The 25,569-nt window shown below is 43.5% G+C and overlaps 2 protein-coding genes across 4 annotated transcripts in view; one reads left to right on the forward strand and one right to left on the reverse strand.

The window, feature by feature from the left end:
- KIF15 (kinesin family member 15) overlaps positions 1 to 25,569 on the reverse strand; it is a 197,436-nt gene that overhangs the window by 97,099 nt on the left and 74,768 nt on the right. The window contains exon 1 of one of the 3 annotated variants that reach the window (XM_056520590.1): positions 6,644 to 6,740. The exons of 1 other annotated variant lie outside the window; for it this stretch is intronic. In XM_056520590.1, the coding sequence (XP_056376565.1) occupies positions 6,644 to 6,662 (19 nt within the window). In that variant the 5' untranslated portion in view covers positions 6,663 to 6,740. Of the gene's footprint in view, positions 1 to 6,633; positions 6,741 to 25,569 lie in introns of those variants that run through there. One more of the 3 variants, XM_056520589.1, reaches the window with a different exon arrangement.
- On the forward strand, positions 6,808 to 22,120 carry KIAA1143 (KIAA1143 ortholog). Its single transcript, XM_056520591.1, has 4 exons — positions 6,808 to 6,951; positions 13,259 to 13,368; positions 15,955 to 16,093; positions 21,869 to 22,120. The coding sequence occupies exons 2-4, from the start codon at positions 13,261 to 13,263 to the stop codon at positions 22,072 to 22,074; spliced, it is 453 nt and encodes a 150-aa protein (XP_056376566.1). The 5' UTR covers positions 6,808 to 6,951; positions 13,259 to 13,260; the 3' UTR covers positions 22,075 to 22,120.

A 25,569-nucleotide genomic window follows, 5' to 3' on the forward strand; every position in this document is an offset into this window, starting at 1 on the left:
AGTATATAGGTTATTCCATATATAGACAGCAGAGCTCAGTATATAGGTTATTCCGTATATAGACAGCAGAGCTCAGTATATAGGTTATTCCGTATATAGACATAAGAGCTCAGTGTATATGTTATTCCATATATAGACAGCAGAGCTCAGTATATATGTTATTCCATGTATAGACAGCAGAGCTCAGTATATGTTATTCCATGTATAGACAGCAGAGCTCAGTATATATGTTATTCCGTATATAGACATAAGAGCTCAGTATATGTTATTCCATGTATAGACAGCAGAGCTCGGTATATATGTTATTCCATGTATAGACAGCAGAGCTCGGTATATATGTTATTCCATGTATAGACAGCAGAGCTCAGTATATATGTTATTCCATGTATAGACAGCAGAGCTCAGTATATAGGTTATTCCACGTATAGACAGCAGAGCTCAGTATATATGTTATTCCGTATATAGACATAAGAGCTCAGTATATATGTTATTCCATGTATAGACAGCAGAGCTCGGTATATATGTTATTCCATGTATAGACAGCAGAGCTCAGTATATATGTTATTCCATGTATAGACAGCAGAGCTCGGTATATAGGTTATTCCATGTATAGACAGCAGAGCTCGGTATATAGGTTATTCCATGTATAGACAGCAGAGCTCAGTATATACGTTATTCCATGTATAGACAGCAGAGCTCGGTATATATGTTATTCCATGTATAGACAGCAGAGCTCAGTATATACGTTATTCCATGTATAGACAGCAGAGCTCAGTATATACGTTATTCCATGTATAGACAGCAGAGCTCAGTATATACGTTATTCCATGTATAGACAGCAGAGCTCAGTATATATGTTATTCCATGTATAGACAGCAGAGCTCGGTATATAGGTTATTCCATGTATAGACAGCAGAGCTCAGTATATATGTTATTCCATGTATAGACAGCAGAGCTCGGTATATAGGTTATTCCATGTATAGACAGCAGAGCTCGGTATATATGTTATTCCATGTATAGACAGCAGAGCTCGGTATATAGGTTATTCCATGTATAGACAGCAGAGCTCGGTATATATGTTATTCCATGTATAGACAGCAGAGCTCGGTATATATGTTATTCCATGTATAGACAGCAGAGCTCGGTATATATGTTATTCCATGTATAGACAGCAGAGCTCGGTTTATATGTAATTCCATATATAGACAGCAGAGCTCAGTATATAGGTTATTCCATGTGTAGACAGCAGAGCTCAGTATATATTCTATATACACAGCAAAGCTCGGTCTATATGTTTATATATGACAGCAGAGTTCAGTATATATCATATATAGACAGCAGAGCTCGGTATATATGTAATTCCATATATAGACAGCAGAGCTCAGTATATACGTAATTCCATATATAGACAGCAGAGCTCAGTATATACGTTATTCCATGTATAGACAGCAGAGCTCAGTATATACGTTATTCCATGTATAGACAGCAGAGCTCAGTATATACGTTATTCCATATATAGACAGCAGAGCTCAGTATATACGTTATTCCATGTATAGACAGCAGAGCTCGGTATATATGTTATTCCATGTATAGACAGCAGAGCTCGGTTTATATGTAATTCCATAGACAGCAGAGCTCAGTATATAGGTTATTCCATGTGTAGACAGCAGAGCTCAGTATATATTCTATATACACAGCAAAGCTCGGTCTATATGTTTATAAATGACAGCAGAGTTCAGTATATATCATATATAGACAGCAGAGCTCGGTATATATGTAATTCCATATATAGACAGCAGAGCTCAGTATATACGTAATTCCATATATAGACAGCAGAGCTCAGTATATACGTTATTCCATATATAGACAGCAGAGCTCAGTATATACGTTATTCCATATATAGACAGCAGAGCTCAGTATATACGTTATTCCATGTATAGACAGCAGAGCTCAGTATATACGTTATTCCATGTATAGACAGCAGAGCTCAGTATATACGTAATTCCATGTATAGACAGCAGAGCTCAGTATATACACGTTAATCCATGTATAGACAGCAGAGCTCAGTATATACACGTTATTCCATGTATAGACAGCAGAGCTCAGTATATACGTAATTCCATGTATAGACAGCAGAGCTCAGTATATACGTAATTCCATGTATAGACAGCAGAGCTCAGTATATACGTAATTCCATGTATAGACAGCAGAGCTCAGTATATACGTAATTCCATGTATAGACAGCAGAGCTCAGTATATACACGTTATTCCATATATAGACAGCAGAGCTCAGTATATACACGTTATTCCATATATAGACAGCAGAGCTCAGTATATACACGTTATTCCATATATAGACAGCAGAGCTCAGTATATACACGTTATTCCATGTATAGACAGCAGAGCTCAGTATATACACGTTATTCCATGTATAGACAGCAGAGCTCAGTATATACACGTTATTCCATGTATAGACAGCAGAGCTCAGTATATACACGTTATTCCATGTATAGACAGCAGAGCTCAGTATATACACGTTATTCCATGTATAGACAGCAGAGCTCAGTATATACACGTTATTCCATGTATAGACAGCAGAGCTCAGTATATACACGTTATTCCATGTATAGACAGCAGAGCTCAGTATATACACGTTATTCCATGTATAGACAGCAGAGCTCAGTATATACACGTTATTCCATGTATAGACAGCAGAGCTCAGTATATACACGTTATTCCATGTATAGACAGCAGAGCTCAGTATATACACGTTATTCCATGTATAGACAGCAGAGCTCAGTATATACACGTTATTCCATGTATAGACAGCAGAGCTCAGTATATACGTTATTCCATGTATAGACAGCAGAGCTCAGTATATACGTTATTCCATGTATAGACAGCAGAGCTCAGTATATACGTTATTCCATGTATAGACAGCAGAGCTCAGTATATACGTTATTCCATGTATAGACAGCAGAGCTCAGTATATACGTTATTCCATGTATAGACAGCAGAGCTCAGTATATACGTTATTCCATGTATAGACAGCAGAGCTCAGTATATATATTATTCCATATATAGACAGCAGAGCTCAGTATATACGTTATTCCATGTATAGACAGCAGAGCTCAGTATATACGGTATTCCATGTATAGACAGCAGAGCTCAGTATATATGTTATTCCATGTATAGACAGCAGAGCTCAGTATATACGTTATTCCATGTATAGACAGCAGAGCTCAGTATATACGTTATTCCATGTATAGACAGCAGAGCTCAGTATATAGGTTATTCCATGTATAGACAGCAGAGCTCAGTATATACGTTATTCCATGTATAGACAGCAGAGCTCAGTATATACGTTATTCCATGTATAGACAGCAGAGCTCAGTATATACGTTATTCCATGTATAGACAGCAGAGCTCAGTATATAGGTTATTCCGTATATAGACATCAGAGCTCAGTATATATGTTATTCCGTATATAGACATAAGAGCTCAGTGTATATGTTATTCCGTATATAGACAGCAGAGCTCAGTATATATGTTATTCCATGTATAGACAGCAGAGCTCGGTATATATGTTATTCCATGTATAGACAGCAGAGCTCAGTATATAGGTTATTCCACGTATAGACAGCAGAGCTCAGTATATACGTTATTCCATGTATAGACAGCAGAGCTCAGTATATAGGTTATTCCATGTATAGACAGCAGAGCTCAGTATATAGGTTATTCCATGTATAGACAGCAGAGCTCAGTATATATGTTATTCCATGTATAGACAGCAGAGCTCAGTATATATGTTATTCCATGTATAGACAGCAGAGCTCAGTATATGTTATTCCATGTATAGACAGCAGAGCTCAGTATATACGTTATTCCATGTATAGACAGCAGAGCTCAGTATATATGTTATTCCGTATATAGACATAAGAGCTCAGTATATATGTTATTCCATGTATAGACAGCAGAGCTCAGTATATATGTTATTCCATGTATAGACAGCAGAGCTCGGTATATATGTTATTCCATGTATAGACAGCAGAGCTCAGTATATATGTTATTCCATGTATAGACAGCAGAGCTCAGTATATATGTTATTCCATGTATAGACAGCAGAGCTCGGTATATATGTTATTCCATGTATAGACAGCAGAGCTCAGTATATAGGTTATTCCACGTATAGACAGCAGAGCTCAGTATATATGTTATTCCATGTATAGACAGCAGAGCTCAGTATATAGGTTATTCCATGTATAGACAGCAGAGCTCAGTATATATGTTATTCCATGTATAGACAGCAGAGCTCAGTATATATGTTATTCCATGTATAGACAGCAGAGCTCAGTATATGTTATTCCATGTATAGACAGCAGAGCTCAGTATATACGTTATTCCATGTATAGACAGCAGAGCTCAGTATATATGTTATTCCGTGTATAGACATAAGAGCTCAGTATATATGTTATTCCATGTATAGACAGCAGAGCTCAGTATATATGTTATTCCATGTATAGACAGCAGAGCTCGGTATATATGTTATTCCATGTATAGACAGCAGAGCTCGGTATATAGGTTATTCCATGTATAGACAGCAGAGCTCGGTATATATGTTATTCCATGTATAGACAGCAGAGCTCAGTATATATGTTATTCCATGTATAGACAGCAGAGCTCGGTATATATGTTATTCCATGTATAGACAGCAGAGCTCAGTATATATGTTGTTCCATGTATAGACAGCAGAGCTCAGTATATATATTATTCCATATATAGACAGCAGAGCTCAGTATATACGTTATTCCATATATAGACAGCAGAGCTCAGTATATACGGTATTCCATGTATAGACAGCAGAGCTCAGTATATACGTTATTCCATGTATAGACAGCAGAGCTCAGTATATACGTTATTCCATGTATAGACAGCAGAGCTCAGTATATACGTTATTCCATGTATAGACAGCAGAGCTCAGTATATACGTTATTCCATGTATAGACAGCAGAGCTCAGTATATAGGTTATTCCGTATATAGACATCAGAGCTCAGTATATATGTTATTCCGTATATAGACATAAGAGCTCAGTGTATATGTTATTCCGTATATAGACAGCAGAGCTCAGTATATATGTTATTCCATGTATAGACAGCAGAGCTCGGTATATATGTTATTCCATGTATAGACAGCAGAGCTCAGTATATAGGTTATTCCACGTATAGACAGCAGAGCTCAGTATATACGTTATTCCATGTATAGACAGCAGAGCTCAGTATATAGGTTATTCCATGTATAGACAGCAGAGCTCAGTATATAGGTTATTCCATGTATAGACAGCAGAGCTCAGTATATATGTTATTCCATGTATAGACAGCAGAGCTCAGTATATATGTTATTCCATGTATAGACAGCAGAGCTCAGTATATGTTATTCCATGTATAGACAGCAGAGCTCAGTATATACGTTATTCCATGTATAGACAGCAGAGCTCAGTATATATGTTATTCCGTATATAGACATAAGAGCTCAGTATATATGTTATTCCATGTATAGACAGCAGAGCTCAGTATATATGTTATTCCATGTATAGACAGCAGAGCTCGGTATATATGTTATTCCATGTATAGACAGCAGAGCTCAGTATATATGTTATTCCATGTATAGACAGCAGAGCTCAGTATATATGTTATTCCATGTATAGACAGCAGAGCTCGGTATATATGTTATTCCATGTATAGACAGCAGAGCTCAGTATATAGGTTATTCCACGTATAGACAGCAGAGCTCAGTATATATGTTATTCCATGTATAGACAGCAGAGCTCAGTATATAGGTTATTCCATGTATAGACAGCAGAGCTCAGTATATATGTTATTCCATGTATAGACAGCAGAGCTCAGTATATATGTTATTCCATGTATAGACAGCAGAGCTCAGTATATGTTATTCCATGTATAGACAGCAGAGCTCAGTATATACGTTATTCCATGTATAGACAGCAGAGCTCAGTATATATGTTATTCCGTATATAGACATAAGAGCTCAGTATATATGTTATTCCATGTATAGACAGCAGAGCTCAGTATATATGTTATTCCATGTATAGACAGCAGAGCTCGGTATATATGTTATTCCATGTATAGACAGCAGAGCTCGGTATATAGGTTATTCCATGTATAGACAGCAGAGCTCGGTATATATGTTATTCCATGTATAGACAGCAGAGCTCGGTATATATGTTATTCCATGTATAGACAGCAGAGCTCAGTATATATGTTATTCCATGTATAGACAGCAGAGCTCGGTATATATGTTATTCCATGTATAGACAGCAGAGCTCAGTATATATGTTGTTCCATGTATAGACAGCAGAGCTCAGTATATATGTTATTCCATGTATAGACAGCAGAGCTCAGTATATAGGTTATTCCATATATAGACAGCAGAGCTCAGTATATATGTTATTCCATATATAGACAGCAGAGCTCAGTATATATATATATATATATATATATATATATACACACACATACACACAGCAGAGCTCAGTATATAGGTTATTTCATGTATAGACAACAGAGCTCAGTTTCCTGCAGACTACAGGCTGACACTACTAGTCCTGTCCCCTCCCGTTCATACCCTTAGTCCCCGGCGCCATCCTCCTCGTCTTCCTGGTTATATTTTGTTTCGCTCTTTTTCCAAAAAACAAAATGGCGGAGACTTCAAATTTGGCGCTTTAAACTAAGAAACTCTCGCTAGCTGTCAGTAAGTCACGCCTACTTGCGGAAACAGACGTGTATGAGGCTCCGGCGGCCATCTTTGTGTAGTCCACTGCCTCTCAGAATGTGGATTGTCCCTCCGGCGATCCCGTCCGGTCCGTGTTCCCTGTTTTGAAAACAGTGTAGACGGATTGTGGGTAGTGGAGACTGGAGCAAAGTGTGAGAAAGGTATGTGCCGGTGATAGGAAAGCTGGGTCATTTTACAGAAGCGAGTGCACTGTTCACATGGTTCCTTAGGTAGCGATCAGCAGTGTGTGCTGGTGTCCGCACTACTCCATGTATAGCTGTAGTGCAGTCTGCCCCATATATATATATATATATATGTTCTGCAGTGTAATGTTGTGTATGCCCATGCTCCATGTATAGCTGTAGAGCAGTCTGCCCCATGTATATGTTCTGCAGTGTAATGTTGTGTATGCCCATGCTCCATGTATAGCAGTAGTGCAGTCTGCCCCATGTATATGTTCTGCAGTGTAATGTTGTGTATGCCCATGCTCCATGTATAGCAGTAGTGCAGTCTGCCCCATGTATATGTTCTGCAGTGTAATGTTGTGTATGCCCATGCTCCATGTATAGCTGTAGAGCAGTCTGCCCCATGTATATGTTCTGCAGTGTAATGTTGTGTATGCCCATGCTCCATGTATAGCAGTAGTGCAGTCTGCCCCATGTATATGTTCTGCAGTTTAATGTTGTGTATGCCCATGCTCCATGTATAGCAGTAGTGCAGTCTGCCCCATGTAAATGTTCTGCAGTGTAATATCGTGTATGCCCATGCTCCATGTATAGCAGTAGTGCAGTCTGCCCCATGTAAATGTTCTGCAGTGTAATATCGTGTATGCCCATGCTCCATGTATAGCAGTAGTGCAGTCTGCCCCATGTAAATGTTCTGCAGTGTAATATCATGTATGCCCATGCTCCATGTATAGCAGTAGTGCAGTCTGCCCCATGTAAATGTTCTGCAGTGTAATATCGTGTATGCCCATGCTCCATGTATAGCAGTAGTGCAGTCTGCCCCATGTATAATGCTCTGCAGTGTAATATCTTTTATGCCCATGCTCCATATATAGCAGTAGTGCAGTCTGCCCCATGTATATGTTCTGCAGTGTAATGTTGTGTATGCCCATGCTCCATGTATAGCAGTAGTGCAGTCTGCACCATGTATAATGTTCTGCAGTGTAATGTTGTGTATGCCCATGCTCCATGTATAGCAGTAGTGCAGTCTTCCCCATGTAAATGTTCTGCAGTGTAATATTGTGTATGCCCATGCTCCATGTATAGCAGTAGTGCCTTCTGCCCCATGTATAATGCTCTGCAGTGTAATATCTTTTATGCCCATGCTCCATGTATAGCAGTAGTGCAGTCTGCCCCATGTATAATGTTCTGCAGTGTAATATCATGTATGCCCATGCTTCATGTATAGCATTAGTGCAGTCTGCCCCGTGTATATGTTCTGCAGTGTAATGTTGTGTATGCCCATGCTCCATGTATAGCAGTAGTGCAGTCTTCCCCATGTATAATATTCTGCAGTGTAATGTTGTGTATGCCCATGCTCCATGTATAGCTGTAGTGCAGTCTGCCCCATGTATAATGCTCTGCAGTGTAATATTGTGTATGCCCATGCTCCATGTATAGCAGTAGTGCAGTCTGCCCCATGTATAATGCTCTGCAGTGTAATATCTTTTATGCCCATGCTCCATGTATAGCAGTAGTGCAGTCTGCCCCATGTATAATGTTCTGCCGTGTAATATCATGTATGCCCATGCTTCATGTATAGCAGTAGTGCAGTCTGCCCCATGTATAATGCTCTGCAGTGTAATATTGTGTATGCCCATGCTCCATGTATAGCAGTAGTGCAGTCTGCCCCATGTATAATGCTCTGCAGTGTAATATCTTTTATGCCCATGCTCCATGTATAGCAGTAGTGCAGTCTGCCCCATGTATAATGTTCTGCCGTGTAATATCATGTATGCCCATGCTTCATGTATAGCAGTAGTGCAGTCTGCCCCATGTATATGTTCTGCAGTGTAATATGCCCATGCTCTGTGCATAGCTGTAGTGCAGTCTGCCCCATTTATATGTTCTGCAGTGTAATATTGTGTATGCCCATGCATCATGTATAGCAGTAGTGCAGTCTGCCCCGTGTATATGTTCTGCAGTGTAATATTATTCCCATGCTCCATGTATAGCTGTAGAGCAGTCTGCCCCATGTATAATGTTGTGTAGTATTGTGTATGCCCATGCTCCATGTGTAGCAGTAGTGCAGTCTGCCCTGTGTAGATGTTCTGCAGTGTAATATTATTCCCATGCTCCATGTATAGCTGTAGAGCAGTCTGCCCCATGTATAATGTTGTGTAGTATTGTGTATGCCCATGCTCCATGTGTAGCAGTAGTGCAGTCTGCCCTGTGTAGATGTTCTGCAGTGTAATATTATTCCCATGCTCCATGTATAGCTGTAGAGCAGTCTGCCCCATGTATAATGCTGCAGTGTAATATTGTGTATGCCCATGCTCCATGTATAGCTGTAGAGCAGTCTTCTCCATGTATAATGCTCTGCAGTGTAGTATTGTGTATGCCCATGCTCCATGTATAGCTGTAGTGCAGTCTGCCCTGTGTAGATGTTCTGCAGTGTAATATTATTCCCATGCTCCATGTATAGCTGTAGTGCAGTCTGCCCCATGTATAATGCTGCTGTGTAATATTATTCCCACGCTCCATGTATAGCAGTAGTGCAGTCTGCCCTGTGTAGATGTTCTGCAGTGTAATATTATTCCCATGCTCCATGTATAGCAGTAGAGCAGTCTGCCCCATGTATAATGTTCTGCAGTGTAATATTCTGTATGCCCATGCTCCATGTATAGCAGTAGTGCAGTCTGCCCCATGTATAATGCTCTGCAGTGTAGTATTGTGTATGCCCATGCTCCATGTATAGCAGTAGTGCAGTCTGCCCCGTGTATAATGCTCTGCAGTGTAGTATTGTGTATGCCCATGCTCCATGTATAGCAGTAGTGCAGTCTGCCCCATGTATAATGTTCTGCAGTGTAGTATTGTGTATGCCCATGCTTCATGTATAGCAGTAGTGCAGTCTGCCCCATGTATAATGCTCTGCAGTGTAGTATTGTGTATGCCCATGCTCCATGTATAGCTGTAGTGCAGTCTGCCCCATGTATAATGCTGCTGTGTAATATTATTCCCACGCTCCATGTATAGCAGTAGTGCAGTCTGCCCTGTGTAGATGTTCTGCAGTGTAATATTATTCCCATGCTCCATGTATAGCTGTAGAGCAGTCTGCCCCATGTATAATGTTCTGCAGTGTAATATTCTGTATGCCCATGCTCCATGTATAGCTGTAGTGCAGTCTGCCCCATGTATAATGCTGCTGTGTAATATTATTCCCACGCTCCATGTATAGCAGTAGTGCAGTCTGCCCTGTGTAGATGTTCTGCAGTGTAATATTATTCCCATGCTCCATGTATAGCTGTAGTGCAGTCTGCCCCATGTATAATGCTCTGCAGTGTAGTATTATGTATGCCCATGCTCCATGTATAGCTGTAGTGCAGTCTGCCCCATGTATAATGTTCTGCAGTATAGTATTATGTATGCCCATGCTCCATGTATAGCTGTAGTGCAGTCTGCCCCATGTATAATGCTCTGCAGTGTAGTATTGTGTATGCCCATGCTCCATGTATAGCAGTAGTGCAGTCTGCCCCATGTATAATGCTCTGCAGTGTAGTATTGTGTATGCCCATGCTCCATGTATAGCAGTAGTGCAGTCTGCCCCGTGTATAATGCTCTGCAGTGTAGTATTGTGTATGCCCATGCTCCATGTATAGCAGTAGTGCAGTCTGCCCCATGTATAATGTTCTGCAGTGTAGTATTGTGTATGCCCATGCTTCATGTATAGCAGTAGTGCAGTCTGCCCCATGTATAATGCTCTGCAGTGTAGTATTATGTATGCCCATGCTCCATGTATAGCTGTAGTGCAGTCTGCCCCATGTATAATGTTCTGCAGTGTAGTATTGTGTATGCCCATGCTCCATGTATAGCTGTAGTGCAGTCTGCCCCATGTATAATGCTCTGCAGTGTAGTATTGTGTATGCCCGTGCTCCATGTATAGCAGTAGTGCAGTCTGCCCCATGTATAGTGCTCTGCAGTGTAGTATTGTGTATGCCCATGCTCCATGTATAGCAGTAGTGCAGTCTGCCCCATGTATAGTGCTCTGCAGTGTAGTATTGTGTATGCCCATGCTGTTTTTTGACGGGAATAGTGGAAAGAAAATTGCTCAAGCAGTATTTTTCTCCTGTTATTCTCCCTGGCTTCCACGACAGTCGTCACACTATGGGATTGTCTGGGTCAGCATACACTTCTCTCCCCACCTACATATTTGATGTGCAGGATTCCAAGCTGCAGATTTGAAGCCGTGTTTAGTCTTTTAGTTCACATTGAAATCTGCAGCATCAAATGTGCACAGGGTACTGTACATGTGAATATACCCAAAGAGTATGTTCACACATACAGGATTTGCTTCATATTTTCTGCAGCTGATTTTGAATTTAATGGGTAGCAAAATCGGCTGCACAAAATATGCAGCAGGTCCTGTACATGTAAACATACCCTAAGGGTAGGGTCAGACGTAGCACATCCGCATCGTATTTAACACTGCGGATGCAGTGACTACTGACCATCCCTAGAGTAAGCCTCCTGCATTGCCCGTGTGTTCTGCATTATCTGTGTTGTCTGCCGCTACGAGCAGACACACAGGAATCTGTACGTTACTTGCGCATGTGCAGTTTACTCACAGACATCGAGGTCTCTTCCTCTGCTCCCTGAGCTAGATTGAGAGCGCCTGCAATATCTTTGAGTACACTGAGCATGTGTGATATCTGTGTGTCTGCTCATAGCGACAGATTGCTGCTATAAGCAGACCACTCAGAACACAAGAGCAATGCAGGAGGCACAATCTAGGGACAGTCAGTAGCGTATCTGCAGTGTCAAATTCACTGTGGATGTGCTACATGTGACCCTACCCTTAAGCAGAATTTCCATTTCGGGAATTGCACTGTTACCTCAAAGTAAGGACTGCATATGCCTAACACTTATAGGTCTAAAAATAAAGACTGAAGGAGTTTTTAACACCTGAGACCCCCACCGATCACTATAACAAACAAACAGGCAGAAGCACTCAGCCGAGTACTGTGTCCATTCAGTTCTGCTGGCAGATTTGGCGTAAGTGGTGTATGGGTGGAGTTTTTATAAACCCGCACACCACTTGAGTAGCCAAGTTGAGAGGTGTTAAGTAGAAATGAATGGGCACACTGCTCACTTCTCTTTATTTTTACGGTTGGTAAAGGTTCGTAGCACATGGATTATTACAAGAGATGTTTTTTTTTTTTTGTTTTTTTTTTGTTTTTTATTTACCAAAGGCATTTTTGTTTTTTTCCCCCAGAGAAACAAAAAAAATGGAGTGTACAACATTTTCCTTTTGTAAGGCTAAATTATGTTTATAACATGGCGTTCAGCCTATATAAAACTTCATGAAAGACATTGGAGTCTTTCTATGTTCTCCCCATTACACATAATGTTTGTCTGTTTTTGAGTCTGGCAGACTAGTAAATTGGTTTTATTTTTCTCCTCTCAGTAAAATGGCGAGACTAACATCCAGCATTTAAACTAATTTTCAATTTGTAAAACTGGCCCACTGCATTTTTTTTTAATTTTCCCAAAAATTCGCATTCTTACTGGAAAAAAAAACCCTGAAAAAAAGTTTTTTTTGCATGGCTTCAAAATTTCCACAAATTTTACATCTCTGGTTATTAACAATCAGACTTTCTGACATGTCTTCAGGACATGTTGAACGTTTTTAAAGGTAATAGTTGCCATTTTAACCCATTCTACACAAACTGGTATCATCTGAATAGGAAAACTCCAGAACAAAAAAATTGTCCTCCATACTGCCGGCAGTAAAAAAATAGATACACCTTCCTTCGCTTCCCCGGGCCCCAGTAACCAGCTCTGGTCTCCGTTGCGATCCTCTTCCTGGTTGCCGGTGGTGGGCGAGTCATACTGCGCTCAGCCAATCACCGGCCGCAGCGAAGTCCCGACTCGGACGGCGATAGGCTGAGCGGCAGTGTGACGTTTTCGGCCCTGGCCGAAAACGTCACACTGCCGCTCAGCCTATCACCGGCTGAGTCTGGACTTCGCTGCGGCCGGTGATTGGCTGAGCGCAGTATGACTCACCAGGAAGAGGATCGTGGCGGAGACCGGAGCGGGTTACCGGAAGCACCGAGGGAGCGAAGGAAGGTATGTGTGTTCTACAACTCTACAACTTGCAGTATGTTGTTATTGTATAGTGAAACCTCTCTGAGACCACCCAAAATTGCATTGATAAATGGTCTTCTATGGGGGTCACTATACATAATGCATGGTGGACTGGAAATTCTATTACCATTCTGTCTTCTCATGTTTAAATGCCTTTCAGCCATGAGTAAAAGAAATCAAGTGTCCTATGTGAAGCCTGCGGAGCCGTCTTTTCTGAAAAAGTTTAAGATAGATGTTGGCTTCAAAGAAGGGCCAACTGTCGACACAAAGGTATGCATTTTCGATGTTCGCTTTATGTTATTCTTACTTGAGTAGACACGCAGCATATCGACTCTGTTCTTTTTCTTTAAACATTATTTCACTTTAGTTTTTTATGTCAATTCAGTGTACCGTATATACTCGAGTATAAGCCGAGTTTTTCAGCACGATTTTTCGTGCTGAAAACACCCCCCTCGGCTTATACTCGAGTGAACTCCCCCACCCGCAGTGGTCTTCAACCTGCGGACTTCCAGAGGTTTCAAAACTACAACTCCCAGCAAGCCAGGGCAGCCATCGGCTGTCCGGGCTTGCTGGGAGTTGTAGTTTTGAAACCTCCGGAGGTCCGCAGGTTGAAGACCACTGCGGCCTTCAACATCATCCAGCCCCCTCTCACCCCCTTTAGTTCTGAGTACTCACCTCCGCTCGGCGCTGGTCCGGTCCTGCAGGGCTGTCCGGTAAGGAGGTGGTCCGGTGAGGAGGTGGTCCGGGCTGCTATCTTCACCGGGGAGGCCTCTTCTAAGCGCTTCGGGCCCGGCCTCAGAATAGTCACGTTGCCTTGACAATGACGCAGATGCGTCGTTGTCTAGGCAACGGCTCTATTCCGGGCCGGAAGCGCGGAGAAGAGGCGCCCTCGGTGAAGATAGCAGCCCGGACCACCTCCTCACCGGACCACCTCCTTACCGGACAGCCCTGCAGGACCGGACCAGCGCCGAGCGGAGGTGAGTACTCAGAACTAAAGGGGGTGAGAGGGGGCTGGATGATGTTGAAGGCCGCAGTGGTCTTCAACCTGCGGACCTCCGGAGGTTTCAAAACTACAACTCCCAGCAAGCCCGGACAGCCGATGGCTGCCCGGGCTTGCTGGGAGTTGTAGTTTTGAAACCTCTGGAGGTCCGCATGTTGAAGGCCGCAGTGGTCTTCAACCTGCGGACCTCCGGAGGTTTCAAAACTACAACTCCCAGCAAGCCCGGACAGCCGATGGCTGCCCGGGCTTGCTGGGAGTTGTAGTTTTGAAACCTCTGGAGGTCCGCAGGTTGAAGACCACTGAGGGCGAATGATGAGAAGAGGATGATGAAGGGGGGTGGGGATGATGAAGGGGGGGGGGTGTGGGATGATTACAAGGGGATGATGAAGGGGGGATGTGTGGGATGATAAGGGGATGTGTGGGATGATGACAAGGGGATGATGAAGGGGGGATGTGTGGGATAAGGGGATGTGTGGGATGATGACAAGGGGATGATGAAGGGGGGATGTGTGGGATGATAAGGGGATGTGTGGGATGATGACAAGGGGATGATGAAGGGGGGATGTGTGGGATGATGACAAGGGGATGATGAAGGGGGGATGTGTGGGATAAGGGGATGTGTGGGATGATGACAAGGGGATGATGAAGGGGGGATGTGTGGGATGATAAGGGGATGTGTGGGATGATGACAAGGGGATGATGAGGATGTTAATGACGGGTCTGGATGATGACAGGGGGGGATGAGGTATTTCCCACCCTAGGCTTATACTCGAGTCAATAACTTTTCCTGGGATTTTGGGTTGAAATTAGGGGTCTCGGCTTATACTCGGGTCGGCTTATACTCGAGTATATACGGTATATACTTTTTTTTGCATTATGATATAGCATTGTAGACAATGCTATTCCATGGTATGTCTTTGTTTTTTAACATGAAAGCTTAAAAAGGATGTAGGTGACTGTATGCCTATACAGTGAGGTACAATGCAGCCTTCCATCGGAGGTATGTGTTGGGAGATCCTCTTGATGTATTCCGAAAACAAGTAATAAATACATATAAGTATATAAGTACATATAAATATAAAAAAATAAAAACATTGTTTTTGTTTATTTACATATTATGTTCAAAAGGTTGAAAAAAAAAGACATCAAGTTCAAGCTATAATCCTACTGTGTAGATTGTGAGCAAGGCAAAAAAAAAAAAAAAAACAACCATGTCAGGCTGATGCCAATTCCCCCTTAACGGTAGGGTCACATGTAGCGCATTTGCAGCGTATTTGAGGCAGTGAATGCGCTACTGACCGTCCCTAGAGTCTGTCTCCTGCTTTGTTTGTGTCCTGCTTTGTTTGCTTCGTAGCAGCAATCCACCTCTATGAGCAGACATACAGCGAGTCGTGCACGCATGCACAGAGTACTCTCAGACATTGTGGCTGCTACTCTCAGACATTGCGGCTGCTCTCGGCCTATCTCAGAGAGCAGGGGGAGCATCGCGATGCTTGTGAATACACTGCACATTTTACTCACAGATCCCTGTGTGTCTGCTCATAGCAGCTGATTGCAGCTACGAGCAGACAAAGCAGGATATACGGGCACAGCAGGAGGCACACTAGGGATGGTCAGTAGCGCATCTGCAGCATCAAATAAGCCTACGTGTGATCCCACTGTAAGAGAAGAAAATTTCTTGCTGACTTCAGATATGGCAATCAGAGTAGATCCCTGTATCAATGTCCCACCTCTATAAGTCTAATTATAACTTGTAACATATTGTTCATATTATATGTAATATTGGTAGAAGTGACAGAATAAAGTAAAATATTCAATAGTCTGGTGTTGTTTTCTGTTCCCCTTTCCCCTCACAGCGGCAGGATCTTCCAGGAATGGATGATAGTGATGGCAGTGATAAGGAGGATGAACTGCCACAGGTTGTGGTACTTAAGAAGGGCGACCTGTCTGCAGAGGAGGTCATAAACATTAAGGAGCAGCTGAAAAGTTCTAAAGGTTTGTAGATGATTCCTGTCTTGCTTTGATATAGCCAATTAAGTAAACTATGGGGGGGAGGGTTATTAAATTTGATTTTCCAGGCTTAGCTAAAAAATTTCCAGGGGTTGGAAGGGCATCGAAAATATTTAACCCTTTACTTGCTTCCAGTACAGCACCTATGAGGCTAATGATTGGTTTAATCGTCCCATGCACAGTGTACGGTGACATTTCAGATCACCTAAAGTATTAAAAACAACATTTGACATTTCGATCAGACAAGTTAATAGTTGTAGATTGCTTTGGGTCTCCATCCTGAGCTGGAAAAGCAGGCGGCATTGTGCCCCGCTCCCCGGCCCGCCAAGAGATCTGTTTATTTTCCTGCATAGAAGTCCATGCATATAAATGTACAGATCTCCCAGTCGGCCGGTGAGCGGAGCACAATGCTGCCTGCTTCACAAGCTAATAACTCGTGATTGCAGCAGGTTTTTGGAGTGAGACCCGGTGCGATCAACGACTTTTGACATGTCTGACACAAAACATCAAAAGTTGTTTTTAATGACAGCAACGCTTTAAGTCAGGGTCTCTGGATGAGCGGTGGTTCTAGACCTCTAGAGCATGTTTAGGGGAGATTGTTTTGTTTCATATCTTTTCTGTCTACAGGTAATTTTGTCAATGTGAGCAGAATTTTTTTTTTAAAGAGATAATGCTCTTGTCAAAAGCTGTGTACATAAATCCTGTATGGACACACATGTGGTCTATATGCCACCCTATAGGGACAATACTACTGAGGGGGAACCATTTTCATATGGCATACAAAGGAGCATGATTTATTATACATTCATGAACAGATTGTGGGAGAAGTATTAATAGACTGTTTGCAAGAGCCAGTAATAGAAGATAAAACTGAAAAGCTTGCTTAACAGTTGCATGCTCCTGAAACAGTCATGAACACACATTCTATAGTGGTTCATTCTCTCCTCTTAGTGATCCCTGTCAAGGCTTTGCTAGCTTTGACTACATTGCAGATGAAGAATAAGAAACCTTTCCTAAATAAGTAGATTTTTTATGCTTACCGTAAATCCTCTCTCGGTCGGCTCTATTGGGGGACACAGAGACCGTGGGTATGTCTTGCTGCCACTAGGAGGCTGAAACAAGACATACAAAAAGTAGTCTGCCCCTCCTGGCAGGATATACCCCACCTACTGACTGAGCTAATTAGTTTAGTCCCAAAGCAGTAGGAGAACCAGACAAAAAATAACCGAACACTACCCCTCGGACAGAAAATCAAACCATAGTAACCAAAACAAGAGGGGTGCTGTGTCCCAGAAAAAGAGATTTTACGGTAAGCATAAAAAATCTACTTTTCTTGGTCTGCTCCAGCAGTCCCCAGGGTGGGAAAAATACTCAATCAGAATCGGGCAGAAGACTGAGCCACTGCCGCCTGCAACACTGGCGTCAGCGGACGCAAAAATGTTCACCTAGTAGAATCTGTTGAAGGTGTGCAAAGACGACAAAATGGCCACCTTGCAAACTTGCAAGGCCGAAGCCCTTTTGCATAGCGCCTAAGAAGCCCCAGCGGAACGCGTGGAATGTGCAGTCACCCGAAAGGGTGGGACCTTCCCCTTACGACGATATGATTCCGAAATGGCGGAACGGATCCACCGCGAAATGGTCGCCTTGGAAGCCGGAAGACCCTTGCAACAACCCACCGGAATCGCAAAGAAAGCGTCATTCTGCCGGAAAGAGGAGGTGACCGAAGGATAGATCTGGACAGCACAAACCACATCCAGACAATGGAGGGAACGTTCCTTGGCATTGGATGGAGCCGGACAGAAGGAAGGAAGAACAATCTCCTCGTTCACGTAAAGGCGGAGACCACCTTGGGCAAGAAGGAGAGAGATGGCTGAAAAACAACCTTGTCCTGGTGTTGGAAGGGCGCCTGCTTGGGAGGATGACCCAATGTAAAAGACCGAAAGGGCCAAAAGGAAGCCGTCTTCCGACGGGGTTTGTTCTGCAGCAGCAGAGAGCTTTTACCTCCAGTAGCTTCGGATATGATCTCGTCTATCAGTTTCCCAAAAAGCCGAGAACCTGAGAAGGGCAACTCAGTTAGAGATTTCTTCGAAGCAGCATCTGCATCCCACACCTTCAGCCACATGGAGCAACGAATCGCAACTAAGTTACCTGAGGCAAAGGCCGTACATCGTGCTGACTCCAAAGCAGCCGAACAGAGGAAGTCCTGGGAGAGTTGACGAGCGAGATCCGCCAAGTCCTTCCGAGGAGCGCCGGACAGGATTCCTTGGCGCAGCTGAGAAGCCCAAACTGAGACGGCCTTCGATACCCAGGTGGAAGCGAAGGTAGGTAAAAAGGACAAACCTGCCGCTTCAAAGGCAAACTTTGCCAAGTTCTCGATCTTCTTGTCCGCCAAATCCTTAAAGCGGTACTACCGTGCTGACAACTTATCCCCTATCTAAAGGATAGGGGATAAGTTGCCTGATCGTGCGGGGTCCCGCCGCTGGGGACCCCCGCGATCTCGCACGCAGCACCCCGCTCTCATCGGGCCCCATCGCTCCGGGACTGATGACTGCCGATCACGGTGCCGGAGTATCGGGACGTCACTGCTCCGCCCCCTCAATGTAAGTCTATGGCAGCGGGCGAGACAGCTGTCTCGCCCCTGCCATAGACTTGCATTTTGGGGGGGGCGGAGCGTGAGGTCACACGGGGCGGAGCTGTGACGTCATGATCACCGGCCCCGTCATCAGACCCAGAGCGGATGTTCGCTCCGGAGCCTGATGAGAGTGTGGTGCTGCGTGCGAGATCGCGGGGGTCCCCAGCGGCTGGACACCGCGCGATAAGGCAACTTATCCCCTATCCTTTAAATATTGGATAAGTTGTCAGCACGGTAGTACCCCTTTAAAAGACACTGCAACCGCCAGAGGCAGAGTAGTAGACTTGGACAGACGCGAAACCACAGGTTCAACTGCAGGCGAGGGCAACTTGGAAATCAGATTCCGAGGGAAGGGAAACTGAGCTTGTGACTTTTTTGGTTTGCTGAAACCGTTTATCCGGATGATTCCAAGCCGCATCTGGCAAGGGGTCAAATTCAGCATGAGAGCCTTGAGGAAATGACGAGAGCAGTGAAAAGAAAATTCCGGATCAGGATCTGAAGTTCTTTCTCCTCTAGATTAAACGTGTCCCTGATGGCTAACACCAAACTGTCCACCATATCAGACACGGCAGAGTGCTCCTCTTGATCCGAGGTGGCGTCCGACTAATTCCCCTTGAGAGTGGGAGCATGCGGAGGTTGCCTTAGACTGAGGCGTATTGCATCGGGAATGGTGAGTCGGAGACCGGGGACGATCACCGGGAGAGCGGCCCCTAGAGCGGGGGCGCTGCCGGTGAGCCTGGGAAGAGGATTGAGATCTACGGGAAGAATTGCTATCCCGATTGCGTGGCTCAGAAGAAGAGCCTGAAAAAAAGCACTCTTGGGTGCCGAATCCACTGTCCTGGAGACCCGAGCCAGATCGGAAATTGACTGAGAAAGGGAGGAAACCCACTCTGGGGGGGGGGGGGACATCCTGAGGAGAAAGTACAGGAGAAATTGTGTGCATGGTTTAGCAGGTGTATTCAGTGGAACTATCGGGCATTGTGGTCTTGCAGCCTACACAAGAGTAGTAGGTGACTAGGGCTGCGGCCGCCTGTCTGGGAGGAGGTTCGGGTCTGAGGTCGGACATAGGGGCTAGTAAACAGGGAGACAGTAAATAAAATGGAGGAATCTCACCCAGGTCCTGTAGGCTGAGCTGTCCTAAGAGCAGAGCTGAAGAGGCAGGCAGCAACTGAAGTCAGATGGTCCGCAGAGCAGAGGATGGAAGGGGAGGTGCGAGTTGCACAGAGAACTTCATACCAGGATGGACCCCATTGGAGGAGAAGGGGGAGGAGTACCGTAGATGACCCCCCCCCCCCCCCCAAAGCTGATAGGTGCATCAGTGACCCCTGTTGCGCGCCCAAGAAGACTACAGGCCACTAACAGGAGGAGGGCGGGAGCCCTGCCAGCGCGCCCGCATACAGTGAGTGGGCGGAGCAAAATCCCGGACCAGGCCCCAGCCACAGCCTCAAGTAGTTTTTCACCCGCCGTGCGCACTGTCCGAGGAGCGGGCGAAAGTAAAATGCGGCTGGCCGCTGAAGAAAGAAAAGTACAGGCTGCTGCGATAAGTAAGCAGTGTGGGGGAGTGGGAAGGGGAGGGGAAGGGAAGCTGCCCAGCGATCCCCGAGCCCTGACAGTGCTGATAGTGAGCCCTGAGCCAGATCACTATCCCCAGCTCAAAGCCCCAGAAATAAAGAAAAAGTCCCCCAAATGCCCAGAAAAGGATAGAGAGAATAAGAGAGGGAGGCGGGGGGGGGGGGGGGGGGAATGGGGGGTTGAGGAATATACTCACCCTGTATATAGCTATACTCACCTAAGATGTCTTCAGCCAGCTATGGTCACCTGCATCATATCAGGCTGAGACAGCGGGACGAGCAGGGAAGATAGGGGGACCCGTACCCAATGTGCAACCCCAGGCGGGAATGGGTTAACGGTGCATACTCTATGCCCCGTGCCCCTTAGCCGCATATGGAGGAACAGGTAGCACCATGCTCCTGAACCCCACCTAAAAACCAGAAAAGAAAAGCAGATAAAAACCTAATTACAGGCTCTAGTTAGAAAATAAAAAAGACCAGGTCTGGAGAACTCCAGACCTGTGTCTGCCTCCTACTGACACTAAGCTAAAACTGATTAGCTCAGTCAGTAGGCGGGGTATATTCTGCCAGGAGGGGCCGACTTCTTTTTGTATGCCTAGTGTCAGCCTCCTAGTGGCAGCAAGATATACCCACGGTGTCTGTGTCCCCCAATGGAGTCGACCGAGAGATAGTGTTTTTCATGGAACGGTCTACCTCAGGAACTGGTCACAGCAGGAACAATTAACAGCTTTAAAACAGGATTAGATACATTCCTGGAACAAAATAACATTAATGCTTATGAAGAAATATAAAATCTCATCCCTTCCCCAATATCGCGCCACACCCCTACCCCTTAATTCCCTGGTTGAACTTGATGGACATATGTCTTTTTTCGACCGTACTAACTATGTAACTATGTAACTATGTAACACTGAAGTAAAAGAGAAAAGGGAGAAGAAAGTGATATCTCACAGGACACGTACAGAATTTTCAAAGGGATATTCCCATATACTGTTACGGCATTTCACTAGAATACTCCATAGCATTATGATTGATATTGATCCAACCTTTGAGGCTCTCACCAATCACAGTAGTGAAAGAATGGAGGGCATGGTGTGCAAACTGGCGCCCCTGACTTCTCCTTCATTCTGAGGATTGATAGTAATCCTGTCCATCTGTCCCCAGCGATCGGCATGTGATGGTATACCTATATGTCTACACCAAAGTTTCCCAACCAGGGTGCCTCCAGCTGTTGCAAAACTACAACTCCCAGCATGCCCGGACAGCCAAAGGCTGTCCGGGCATGCTGGGAGTTGTAGTCTTGCAACAGCTGGAGGCACCCTGGTTGGGAAACGCTCGTCTACACTTATGTATTAGGTCATTTGAATTGCAGCATAGCCCAGAACAGGAGCCTGGAAGGATGATCGTCATCCTGGTTTATTAAGTTAGTATGTTTTTACACTTTAGAGTCTCTTTTTAGAAGATTTTTCTTCTTGCAAAAACTTTTTTTCAGTTCTTATTTGAGTAATGTATTTTTACTTTAATCTCAATGATTTCTAATCTCAATTATTTCTGTAGATGAGAAACCTGCCCCTGCAGATGGAAAGATTTTGTTCAAAAAGCCAGAAAAACGTTCCACTAGTGACAAGTTTACAGGTATAAATGCATCCTCCAGCAAGAAAAAGAAGAATGAATCAAACAAGGAGTCAACGTCTGCTCAATCCAGCCAGAAACAAGTGCGGAATACCAGCTTACTTTCTTTTGATGATGAGGAAGAAGACTAGATCATCCAGATCACTGTGGTTGTTGTTTCTTTTTTTTTTTTTTTTTTATTTAAAGGGGTACTCCGCCCCTGGCATCTTATCCCCTATCCAAAGGATAGGGGATAAGATGTTAGATCGCCGCGGTCCCGCTGCTGGGGACCCCGGGGATCGCCGCTGCGGCACCCCGCCATCATTACTGCACAGAGCGAGTTCGCTCTGTACGTAATGACGGGCGATACAGGGGCCGGAGCAGCGTGACGTCATGGCTCCGCCCCTCATGACATCACGGCCCGTCCCCTTAATGCAAGTCTATGGCAGGGGGTGTGACGACCGCCACGCCCCCTTCCCATAGACTTGTATTGACGGGGCGGGCCGTGACATCACGAGGGGCGGAGCCATGACTTAACGATGCTCCGGCCCCTGTATTGCCCGTCATTACGTGCAGAGCGATCTCGCTCTGCGCAGTAATGATAGCGGGGTGCCGCAGCAGGGATCCCAGGGATCTGACATCTTATCCCCTATCCTTTGGATAGGGGATAAGATGTCTAGGGGCGGAGTACCCCTTTAAGAAATGTTATTATTCTGGCTTTGAAAATACTAGTTCAGACAATTTATGTTTTGAGCTATATTTTCCTCATTTTTATTCCTATTTTTTTTTTTTATGAAGTAAAATAATTTTATTTATTGTTAATACCGTACTTTGTACAGAGAACTAGGCATGAACCCACTTAAGGTGTACTGTAAGTAGAATAAAAGGACTCATACATATTTGTAATTGAAAGAAAAACAGTTAATTGAATAAAAGTAGGTATTTTATACTTCAAAACTTTACCTTTAAAACTTGGTCCACAAGCTCCTGTCTTTTTCCTTTCAAACATTATTTTAAAAAGGGTAAATCCATGACAGATCCAGAACAGATCTGACATTGCATATTAGAAACTTTGCAGAATTCCTCCAATTCTGTGCTGACATTTTGTTGTAAATGTTGTTTTTTTTTTTTTTTTTTTTTTTAGCTTTTCTTTTTAAACCCCATCCACATATTATTATACTCTAAACTACAGTAGGCCTTCAGTTAGTAATCTGCATTGAAAATCTGCAGCAATTCTGCATTGTGCTAATTTACATATATACATACATTAATATTTAAATTTACATACATTAATATTTAAAGGGGTTTCCACGATTTATTTTTTTGATGGCCTATCCTCCGGTTGTGTGTGCTTTACTTGTATGTACGTTTGATCACTGAATGATCACAAATATCCTTGTTTTCCCATTCACTAGCTTAATTCAAACATAACTTTTATTGCCTTCGAACGATTAAAAACCTCAACCCACTGGTCTCATCGATATACAGGGTGGGCCATTTATATGGATACACCTTAATAAAATGGGAATGGTTGGTGATATTAACTTCCTGTTTGTGGCACATTAGCATATGTGAGGGGGGGGGAACTTTTAAAGATGGATGATGACCATTTTGAATCCAACTTTTGTTTTTTCAATAGGAAGAGGGTCATGTGACACTTCAAACTTATTGGGAATTTCACAAGAAAAACAATGATGTGCTTGGTTTTAATGTAACTTTATTCTTTCATGAGTTATTTACAAGTTTCTGACCACTTATAAAATGTATTCAATGTTCTGCCCATTGTGTTGGATTGTCAATGCAACCCTCTTCTCCCACTCTTCACACACTGATAGCAACACCGCAGGAGAAATGCTAGCACAGGCTTTCAGTATCCGGAGTTTCAGGTGCTGCAGAATGGGCAAAACAAAAATTGGAACAGGACCCTCAGTTTACGCAGAAGATTTTGTTCAGTGATGAGGCAAACTTTTATGTGAATGGTGAAGTTAACAAACAAAACCACCGCTATTGGTCTGACACTAACCCACATTGGATAGATCCCTCCAAGACTGTTGGAACACAAAAATTGATGGTATGGTGAAATATGGGGTACAAAGATAGTGGGGCCATTGTTCATCAATGGAAACCTCAAGGCCACTGGATATGCGAAATTGCTACATGATGATGTGTTTCCCTCTTTATGCACTGAATCTGGCCCGTTCCCTGAGTTTTTCCAGCAAGATGGTGCACCACCACATTATGGGTGTCAGGTCCGAACATTCCTAGATGAACAGTTTCCTGGTAAGTGGATTGGTCGTCCTGGGCCAGTTGAATGATCCCCAATGTCTCCCGATCTGACCCCCTTAGACTTTTATCTTTGGGGTCATCTGAAGGCAATTGTCTATGCTGTGAATATACGAGATGTGAAGCACCTAAAACTACGGATATTGAATGCCTGTGCTAGCATTTCTCCTGAGGTGTTGCTATCAGTGTGTGAAGAGTGGGAGAAGAGGGTTGCAATGACAATCCAACACAATGGGCAGCACATTGAACACATTTTATAAGTGGTCAGAAACTTGTAAATAACTCATGAAAGAATAAAGTTACATTAAAACCAAGCACATCATTGTTTTTCTTGTGAAATTCCCAATAAGTTTGATGTGTCACATGACCCTCTTCCTATTGAAAAAACAAAAGTTGGATTCAAAATGGCCGCCATGGTCACCACCCATCTTGAAAACTTTCCTCCCTTACATATACTAATGTGCCACAAACAGGAAGTTAATATCACCAACCATTCCCATTTTATTAAGGTGTATCCATATGAATGGCCCACCCTATAGAACAACTAGTAGTGCCTCAATGTAGACACAATTGTGAGTGATAGTGTGGCTGCCGTCCACATCTATCACTCACTATGCACATGAAACAAGTGGGTGATTTTATCCTTTATTTATCAAGGGCAATGGGTAAATTGCATGCAAAAAATAGCCTGATCTTGGTTTATATAACCTTTTAATATGATGTCACAACTGCGGCAAAGCAATCAAAACAAACATCTGTCCCAAAACACATTCTCGTTGGTTAGATTTTGATTGACAGCTTCAACAGCTTCTAAAAAAAATTCTTACACAACCAATACAATGCTCTCATTGCTTTGTTTTAGTTAATATTGCTCCTTAGCCAATCAAAGTCATTGATCGGGGACCTGAGCAATCCGGCAGGTTGAATCCCTGCTGATGTGTGTGTGCGCTATGAGCTTCGTAAGATTATAGACTCCAATGTAATTGCCTATGCGCGAGTACCCTGTGCACAATAAGGGTGTGCACGGATATAGAATTTGATGTATCAGCGCGTGGGCAACCGGCGCAAGTCTTCAATGCGCACTGACTTTGAACTGATTACAGTGAAACTACCCATAGGATCAGGGCAGTAGTTGTTAAAGTTAATATCCTTAATGGTGGGCTATTTGTACAATTTGATTACTACAAAAGGGAGAAAGTATGTTAGGTTGGGTGAGTATGGATGTTATAATTAAAACAAAAGGAGGGGTAAAGGGAATTATATATAGGAGGTTAATTAGGAGAACATATATGAATAGTAGGTTAAATAAACCTTACATAATTAGAGCATTATATGCTAGAAAAGTATTCCATATTGGAAATAAT

This window comes from Hyla sarda, chromosome 5 (genome assembly GCF_029499605.1).
Source record: "Hyla sarda isolate aHylSar1 chromosome 5, aHylSar1.hap1, whole genome shotgun sequence".
Classification (NCBI taxonomy): Eukaryota; Metazoa; Chordata; class Amphibia; order Anura; family Hylidae; genus Hyla; species Hyla sarda.

Coding starts and splice junctions, on each gene's coding strand:
- KIAA1143 (XM_056520591.1), top strand. CDS start 13,261: ATGAGTAAAAGAAATCAAGTGTCCTATGTGAAGCCTGCGGAGCCGTCT. Junction 13,369..15,954: donor GGCCAACTGTCGACACAAAG/GTATGCATTTTC, acceptor TTCCCCTCACAG/CGGCAGGATCTTCCAGGAAT. Junction 16,094..21,868: donor GCAGCTGAAAAGTTCTAAAG/GTTTGTAGATGA, acceptor TTATTTCTGTAG/ATGAGAAACCTGCCCCTGCA.